Source organism: Corylus avellana, chromosome 11 (genome assembly GCF_965113065.1).
Source record: "Corylus avellana chromosome 11, dhCorAvel1.hap1.2, whole genome shotgun sequence".
Lineage (NCBI taxonomy): Eukaryota > Viridiplantae > Streptophyta > Magnoliopsida > Fagales > Betulaceae > Corylus > Corylus avellana.
The window spans coordinates 4,045,815-4,055,878 of NC_142500.1; the positions used below are offsets into that span (position 1 = coordinate 4,045,815).

Genomic DNA, 10,064 nt, shown 5'->3' on the forward strand with positions numbered 1-10,064 from the left:
AGTACCTTAAGATAGAATTCATTACAATTTTTTTTTTTTTTTTTTAATTTATATTACCATTTTTTTTTCCTTTTTCTAATTTGAGTATGAGGACACTGGACCTGAATTTCATGAAGAGAGGCCCAATGGGCTCTACAATAAAACAAGTTTTCCAATTAAAGAGAAGGCACATGAATTTCTGATATTAATGTTCTTGCTTTTTGTCCAAGTCTCAAAACCAATAGCAGAAGATGGATCATCTATCACCTTTGATTGCATAATTTGCATGACATTAGGACGCAGGATGCACGCATACGAGTAATGCTATTATGAAGCATAGTGAGCTTACATCGACCGCTATGAGAGTAATTACAAACTGGGAGCACCATCCTCTTGGGATTTCGCATAAACCTCCCGGTAAAAGCTTTTAAACTTTGTAATCTTCACACACACATACATACATGCATATACGTATATTTATATATTTACTTTATGTTTCCTAATTGTCTTGCAATAAGCTAAAAGGTTACTGTTTTAATTTGAAGCTTTTCTTAGTGAAAAATATAACAACGAATCCAAAGAAGGTTGAATAGGTGTATGTAACAATAACATGAAATTTAAAAGTTAGCAATCACACAAAAATCACAAAATATAAAATATAAAGAAAGCAGTAAATCAATCAAAACAAGTAATTTAATGATAAAGTGTAAACCTTTTGAAAAACTTTTTAAAAATAAAATCAAAAACTAGAAAATGAATTAGAAATTATAAGATGTTCGTACTTATAAAACTTTTGCAATTGACACACGACTATTGTTCCAGACAAGCACCCCACTTATCTATTATCGTGATAGTTCTTTCATAACTTTTGGATAATTCTTCCACTTGATTTCCAATTTTTATAGGAACTTTTGTACTAAAAACAATGGCATCTTCAATTAAAGCCCATTTAGAATGTAAAATATATATTTTCTCACCATCTCCATAGTGTATGAGACAAATGTATGTATTTTCGATTAGGATCGTATGATTCTACCATATATGTCTTTGGTTTATCAAAATAAAACTGTAAGAGAAGAATGCACAATGCACTATGGTTTTTTAGTCTCTTAGAAAATCGTTTATTAGAACAATTAAGAGACCAAATAAGAAAAAACCACGCGAAGCAGCATTCGAACAGTTCAATCCATCGTTCGAACGAAACTAGTTATTTTAAAACCTTTGTTCAAAGCAGCTTAATAAACGGCAACCTCTCAATCTTCAATAGGCCTGGGTATCGGTCAAAACGGTCCGGTTAAGGACCTTATCGGTTATTAACCGATAATTTTCGGTTAAACGGTTTATTAACCGATACCGAACCAATAAGAATTTTAACCGATAATTTCGGTTAAGACGGTACACGGTTAAACGGTCCGGTTAAACCGGTTAACCGATTTAACCGAAAGCTTTATATTGATTTATTTTGTTGGGCCAAAAACCAAAAATGAGTTTTTTTGACTTTTGAGAGCCCAAATACTTTTTGTTGGCCTAAAATAACTTATTAAAAATGAGTTGTTTTAGGGACCAAATACTTTTTGTTGGGACCAAAATATTTGTTTTTTGGGCTAAAAATTGAAGCTTTTTTATATTGATCCATTTCAACTTTTTTTTTTTTTTTTTTTATATATATTATAAAATACATTTTTCCAAAGCAAATAGACTAATTAACATAATGAATGCTAATTAGACTAGCAAAACTAGTTAATGAAAAATGTTTTTACCAAAGGCAAAGAAATCCCATCAAATGCCATCACTTAAAAAAAAAACATCAAACCAACCCAAACCCAAATTAAAATAAAATTCATTAATGAATAATAAACAAAGTATTAACTAATTAAAGTCACTTAGCAAAAGGAAAATAAGTCATGGGCAACACCATTACACAAATTCGGAAACCTGTGTCACTGTGTGGGAATTTGGAAACCTCTCTAAAAGACTAAACGGCGCCGTTTTGGGACTAGAATTAAAAAAAAAAAAAAAAAAAAAAAAAAAAAAAAAAAAAATCCGGTTTCTTATCGGTTAAATCGGTTAACCGATAAGAACCGTTTAACCGGACCGGACCGGACCGGACCGAATTCCGGTATACTTTTTTTAACCGATAAGGATATCGGCATATCGGCTACGGTTTATATCGGTTCGGTCGAAGCCGGTAGACGGCCGGTTAAACGGTAACGGTTAATTTGCCCACCCCTAATCTTCAAAGCAGCATACCGTTTGGACGGTGTTCCTAACGGTGGCTTTAACTCTACAAAATAAAACACTGTATTCAAGCCCAGCCAAATCATATTTGAGCCTAAAACAGGTTGGATGGGCCTGCCTCACTCTACACAACCTCGGCCTATATGGATTTTGGACTGTACGTATTGGATAGGAGGGCCAACATGTAAATAAAACGAATCTTGGCAGTGTCTATCCGGACCTTGACTACTAACCTCCTCCTTAAGACCTTTATCAATTGACAATTATCATCGATCGGTCTTCGCAGACTCTCACCGACTCCTCGAGATTCACTCTCTCGGCAACCCTTCTTGAAGGTGGTGGTGGAAAGCCTTTCTCACAACTTTTGTTGTTGCTTTCTTTCCATTGATTTCTGTTTTCCTCTATCTCAACCCTCCATGCGGCTAGCCTGGTCCAGTGGTCCTCCCTCTTCTTTCCCCTTGTTCTTGCCGTTATGCAATCTGGTGCATGCTCCCCCTTGGCCCCTAGCCCCTAGTCCTAGGGGAGGACATTTCCGGTCAATTGTTTGTGGCGTAGGCTTGGATAGCTCGGCTGCATGTGGAACTGGTGGCTGGGGCTGCAAGCGTCGGATCTGATGCGGCGCCGGTGGCTTCTCTTTAAACAGGTTAGAATCTTGGACTGTACAGTGGGTATATAAATCCAAATGGGCTGCCTGCTTATGACTTGGGTTTGGCTAAGCCCACGGATGGGCCACTTAGCCGAACATCTGAGGCAGGCGGGACCGACTTTGACTTTGCTGACGTCATCGTAATGATTATTCAACTACGCTACGTCACGCTGTTGAAACTTATTCCCCGATTCATTTCTTCCTTTTTGGCTGACACGGAGTGGGGCCACTCAGGGAGATTTTGTCCCCACCAAAACACACACTATAAGGGGCACGGAAAACCAACCGACTTAAGAGAAAGGAAAAAAGGAAACTGCAAAATCCATCGCCGCCACCAACCTCAGAAACGAACAGGTATTAAGCCTGCCTTAACTCCAGTTGATTTATACCTTATCTCTTCATTTTCAACTATCATCCCTCACTTTTCTTCTTTGCTTTTGTTATTTTGCTGATTGCAATTTGATAGAACCCGCTGCTTCCTATCGAAGAAGCTGAGCTTCGAATGGGAATCTTCACTGGTTACAATTTGCCTCTTTTTTTTTTTTTTCTTTTTTTTTTTTTTTGGTTGCTGTGTTGTTTGGTTTGTGTTTTGATCTTAATGAAATTGCCTGTTCAGCTGCAACACTATAAGTATTTCAACCACGTTCTTTACCAAGTTATCTCCACATCTTGATCTTCTCTTTCCTCACTCTTCTTCTTTCTTTTCTTTTTGTCTTTGATGAGGAACCTCACAGACTTTTTGGGAGGGAGGGATATGATGAAGATCAATATTCATGATTATGGGATCTTTAGCTTCTCATATATTAAATTAGTCTTAGAACCCCAAGGGGTTGGCTTATGGCATCTATAAATCAAGTTTAAAGTTCAAATCCATTTTTGTGCAAACAATTTTTTTGGAAGCGCTTTAATTTGCACGGGTTCAAGGCTTGCTCGATAAGAGTGGGGTACACCATACACAAAGTGGTCTTGCCTTAGACAGGCCCGTCATCGTAAAAAATAAAAATAAAATTACTCTTATAAATCCATCCTTCCATCACAGAAAGACCCAAAAAGACATCCGATGCAAAACTATAAATGCAGGATTGATCTTAGGTTTATTTCCTATTTTTAGAAAACAGGGAAAATATGTATAAATAGGTAGGTCATTTAGAGGTAGCCTGGCCTCTTTTGGGAAAAAGGATCTTGTTTGGATTATTGGGAATAAGATTCTTGGAGAAGCTAACACTAAAGTTAATGACTATTCCATTTGAAAAAATGAATAGCTTTTATTAGGAGTGCAAGAATGTGGAGTAGAATAGCCTTGGTGGTAGAGTATATGATAAGGATCTAACACTTGGAATAACCATTCTTATGGCCAATGAAGGAATTAATGACTCCCTTCATCTTCATCAACCCAACTGCATGCAATTCATTTACATGTAGTACCTCTATAGGATAGTGATCATTACTTTGTCTAGAATCAAATGGATCAAAATTTTGCTTCTTCTTTACTTTGGAAGTAACACTCTGCACCCTCTATAACAACACAGTGCAAATGAAGAATGTATTTGAGTGAAGACAAGCTTGTCTCTCTAAATTGACCTTATCCATTTCATTTGGAATGGATGGATCCGTCTTCTTCTAGAAAAAGAAGTTTACAATTCTAGAAGTATATGAGTGATAATAGTGTTTTATTTCAATATAAATTTTAGTATAACAATTAACAAACGACGCACGACTCTCAAATTTTTATCATTATACATAATTTCTGTTTTTGTATTTTATAGTTTAACATAAGTAATTAATCATCATTAAAATTTATTAAATATAATTATAAAGAGATTAAAAAATATGTATTTTACTATTTTATTGTATCATTTTAATTTTGTCCCTCTTCAGTCCTCACACCATATCTTGGCTCTGACACTGGTCTTAGACTCATATGACAGTGAATCAATGATAATGACACTACATTTAAATGATTAACAATGTATAAGCACGTAACAAGTCTAACATCGTATTCTCTATATCTATATTGGATATAGCAGTGTGATTGTCAATCTCAGAGCAGAGAGAGACAGGGCAGTTGGGGGAGGGAGGAGCGATCGACAAAGTCCCTCGCTGCCGACCTTCAGAGCTTGTCTTCTGTTGCTGTTCGAGGAAGACCTCCTCAGAAAAGAACACCGAATCAGCCAATCAGGTATTCCTACTGTAACCCCATTTGATTTATACCTTATCTCTTCATTTTCTTTTAATATTGAGCTATAATCCCTCTCTTTTCTTCTTCTCTTTTTTGCTTTTGTTATTTTTATGATTGCATGTCAATCTTGTTACGATTCTGTGTCCCACACCACATGTCTTTTGTTATTTCTTTTTTTAGCCTAAAAAAGGCCCTTCCCCGAAAGGATCCAGTTAGGACAAATCCTAAATCCTCTCCACTTCATCTTTTCCAATTATTTCACCCACGTTGTTTACGAAATTATCTTTCTTTATTTTTTGAAGTGTGTTTTTTGTTTTTTTTTTTCTTCTTTCTTTCTATGCCATTCCTTGTGTGGGAGGGGATCTTTCTCTATGGGGTTTACAAACTCGCCAAAATGATATGTTTACGAAATTATCTTGATCTTCTGTTTCCTCACTACTTTTTTCTTTTTTTTCGTTACTGATGAGGAATGCCACACACTTTTTGAGAGAGAGGGATCAAGATCGAGAGTCATATAATAAATTACTCAAAAACCAAAAAGACATCCGATGAAGACATGAATTTAGTCATATGGGACGGATTCAGTTACTTACAGGTAGTGCAAATTTGACGCCAAAAAATAAAAAAATAAAAAATTTTGCCCCTCAAATTTGCCTTAACTTGATTCTCTCCATTGGAAACGGATCATTTCCGGTTGAAATCAACTAAATAAGGTCGTCTGCTAAGAAACAGTAGCCTAATTTTCTATGAGCTATACTCTTATAGCGATGTGATATGCAATGTTATCAACTTTACTACTGATATTGATGGTATCACCAACCCATAGGTCATGGATTAACCTTTCTTCTTTAATAATAATAATAATTATTATTATTTTTGTTGAATTATCCGAAGATATTGGATGATTTGTTTGAAAGTTCAAAGTTTAAAAGTGGGTAACTAGTAACTTTTCTGTCTTATTTTTCATTTATTGTGTCGCAGTTCCATGGACAAACGGCCCAAACTCTTTTCAAGAAACACTAGGGTTGAAAACGTGCATGATAGAGCAATGATGGTGGAAGTGAGACAGACTTCTCCTGATGTTCTAGTGATGACTGTCAAAATTCCACCTGGTGAGCACAAATATATTTGCCATGAAGATATTCCAGGTCCAGCTAGAGGCCGCCCCGGATATGTAATTGTGTACATTGAAGGTGCCAGGGAAATGAGTTGGAAAGAAATTAAGCCTTTTGATATTAGGGCAAATAAGAAACTAGAGTTGAACTACTCGAGTGAGAGCGGTTCGATCACCGTCATCCGTACTAGGGGAAATTTCATCCCGAGGCTCGGGTACTTTCCTAGACTACAACCTTTGATCAATTTCCTTTCATTGTTCTTTATACTTCATTTGTTGTGTTAATATATACACTTTTTTCCTTATTCCATTGTTTGCTTACGTTGTGGTGGTTTCAATTTTCACAGGTTTATTATCCGATTGAGACAAGTAGCTCAGTAGATTAAGTCACTGGGAAAATAGATTGGGGACGCCAGAATCTTAAATCATCACTTCTCCCATGGTTTTCCATAGATTCTCCATGCTGCATGATTTCATATATTTGCTTTGTGTTTCCTAATTGTCTTGCTATAAGCTAAAAGGTTACTATGTTTCAAGCTTTTCTTGGCTTTCTCATTGATTTTTGTTTCGTTTTAGCGATTGTTTTTGGAGTGAAGTCTTGGATTTGAGTTTATAGATTTGATTTTATCTGTCTTTTTAGTTTTCTACTTGGAGTCCTAGCCAGCTACAGTAGTGATTACTGTGTGTAACAGGTGCCCTTTTTGGTTTACGGGGATTTCTAAATTCATATTCAATGTTCACCATGTGTTTATCGCCGGGCACACATTCAGATTTGACGAACATTACGGTGTTGCTCCTCATTTATGATTCTGTTCTAGTCATTTACAATGCTTTTCTCTTTGTTGTGACTCACACGTCTTCTTATAATTACAATGGGTGTCTCATGCGGCAGTTATCTACTATTTTGTCTCAAAAACCGCTACTTTTGGCGGCGCTTCAATATTGGCCGGGCTACTTGTATGCTCATTACCAGTTTTTTAGCTTTATTTGTGCAATGTAATGTTTATACTGGGGTCAATGTAGGGGTGGTGCAGCTGGTGCTTTTTTTTGTTTTTTTTTTTTTAGAATTAAATATCTTTTTGTCTGGTTTAACAACTTTATTCGACAAGGGATGATAGTCATGATACGCATAGATTGACGAGTCCTGCTCTATGTGGCTTTGGGATAACAAATGGGTAGCGTTGTGTGAGATTTTATCTTTGTTGTCTCTTTGTGGTGGAGCTCTACCGAGCATCTAGAGGGAAGGAGTTTTATATGTGCCTTTTGTTAATGGGCTTTTGAGTTGTTTGTTGGGCTCCTGTATCGGATTGCTCAGGGATTTGGGCATGTCTCTTTTAATTACACACAACGTGGGCAGGTGTTTAAAATAAGTGGGCTATGTAATAGTACTAGTAGCAGCTTATTTTTAATTGTTTTTAAGCTTAGGGTACAAAATTATTTTTTTGATTTCTTATGAAAATATATTTCATAATAGCTTTTCTTTCATTTTTTTTACAAAATACAAGTTTTCTATCTACCCTTACTTGTATGTTTTTACCTTGTTTGCTCACTTTTCCATTGGTATATGAACTATATATAGATTTTGGTTTGGTTTTTGTTAATTGTTAGGGAAGCGTGTGATTTGTAAGTTGTTGGAAGGGGGAAAGTGTTACATTTTTAAAGTTTGGTGGTCCAAGTGCCTGAGGGTTATAGTTTGTGGATGTGGACACCAAAGCTATCCATGATGTTTTTGTCATTTTCTTTTTCTGTTTCAGCCCTTGAATTTTGTCATGCTTCATGATGGTGATGTCTCATATGCATATTTTATGACTCCTCTAGTAAATTCATATCAAATTGCATTTTTAAGATATAGCATTCATCAACATTTTTGTAGGCTAATACATGGCACTTTTCCTCTCTTTCAAAGAATATAGGTATAAGATTTGTGTACATTATAAAATTATGTAAGATAAAGGTACTTATATTTTTTGCAAACACAAAAATAGAAGATACTAATTTGATGGGGAAAAAATTTATAGTTGTATAATGGTAGTTTTATGGATTTTTCCATGGTGCTTAATTTTAGATAAATTCTCCATCATTGATAGTGATGCATGTTCTGGGTATGGTTTTAAATAGACAAAAACCTTTCAAATACTTGAGAAGGAAAATTGGTATGTTCTAATAATCACTATATTTAATTGTGTAGAAGCTTGGCAATGCTTTGTGCTTCTTACCCACTTTCTCTTTATCAGTCGATGGATCTTGGTGTGCTCTCAATACAGTCCACTTTTAACAGATCCACCACATCTTTAAACATTAGCACCTTAATTTGTCAGGAAAAAAAAATTAAAAAATAAATAAATAGTACCTTAAGATAGAATTCATTACAATTTTTTTTTTTTTTTTTTTAAATTTATATTACCATTTTTTTTTCTTTTTCTAATTTGAGTATGAGGACACTGGACCTGAATTTCATGAAGAGAGACCCAATGGGCTCTACAATAAAACAAGTTTTCCAATTAAAGAGAAGGCACATGAATTTCTGATATTAATGTTCTTGCTTTTTGTCCTAGTCTCAAAACCAATAGCAGAAGATGGATCATCTATCACCTTTGATTGCATAATTTGCATGACATTAGGACGCAGGATGCACGCATACAAGTAATGCTATTAAGAAGCATAGTGTGCTTACATCGACCGCTATGAGAGTAATTACAAACTGGGAGCACCATCCTCTTGGGATTTCGCATAAACCTCCCGATAAAAGCTTTTAAACTTTTTAATCTTCACACACACATACATACATGCATATACGTATATTTATATATTTACTTTATGTTTCCTAATTGTCTTGCTATAAGCTTAAAAGTTACTGTTTTAATTTGAAGCTTTTCTTAGTGAAAAATATACAAAAGAATCCAAAGAGGGTTGAATTTGAATAGGTGTATGTAAAAGTAACAGGAAATTTAAAATTTAGCAATGACACAAAAATCACAAAATATAAAATATAAAGAAAGCAGTAAATCAATCAAAACAAGTAATTTAATGATAAAGTGGAAACCTTTTGAAGAACTTTTTTAAAAATAAAATCAAAAACTAGAAAATGAATTAGAAATTATAAGATATTTGTACTTACAAAATTTTTGCAATTGACACATGACCATTGTTCCAGATAAGCGACTCACTTACCTGTTATCGTGGTAGTTCTTTCATAACTTTTGAATAATTCTTCTACTTGATTTCCTTTATCAAAATTCCGATAGGTTGAATGCTTTTTATGAAAGAAACACGGCTTTTTAGGTTTTGTTTTAAACCTAATTGGTTACTTCCAATTACATAAATCAATAGCAAAAACCAAACTAAGACATTTCCAATTTTTATAGGAACTTTTGTACTAAAAACAATGGCATCTTCAATTATAGCCCATTTAGGATGTAAAATATATATTTTCTCACCATCTCCATAGTGTATGAGACAAATATATATATTTTCGATTAGGGTCGTATGATTCTATCATATATGTCTTTGGTTTATTAAAATAAAACTGTAAAAGAGAAATGCACAATGCACTATAGCATTTTAGTCTCTTAGAAAATCGTACTCTAAGAGCCTTTTAAATAGAGTTTTGAAAACTAGGTTTATTCGAACAATTAAGAGACCAAATAAGAAAAAACCGCGCGCAGCAGCATTCGAACAGTTCAATCCATCGTTCGAACGAAACTAGTTATTTTAAAACCTTTGTTCAAAGCAGCTCAATAAACGGCAACCTCTCAATCTTCAAAGCAGCATACCGTTTGGACCGTGTACCTAACGGTGGCTTTAACTCTTCAAAATAAAACACTGTATTCAAGCCCAGCCAAATCATATCTGAGCCTAAAACAGGTAGGATGGGCCTGCCTCACTCTACACAACCTCGGCCTATATGG

General features: G+C 34.9%; 1 protein-coding gene across 1 annotated transcript; it reads left to right on the forward strand.

Annotated features, from left to right (window-relative positions):
* The first annotated feature begins 3,144 nt into the window (after window positions 1-3,144).
* On the forward strand, window positions 3,145-6,894 carry LOC148583013 (uncharacterized). Its single transcript, XM_088511806.1, has 5 exons — window positions 3,145-3,217; window positions 3,330-3,381; window positions 4,888-5,042; window positions 6,024-6,371; window positions 6,504-6,894. Exons 4-5 carry the CDS (start codon window positions 6,028-6,030, stop codon window positions 6,535-6,537), a joined length of 378 nt encoding a protein of 125 aa, XP_088367932.1. The 5' UTR covers window positions 3,145-3,217; window positions 3,330-3,381; window positions 4,888-5,042; window positions 6,024-6,027; the 3' UTR covers window positions 6,538-6,894.
* The last annotated feature ends 3,170 nt before the right edge of the window (window positions 6,895-10,064 follow it).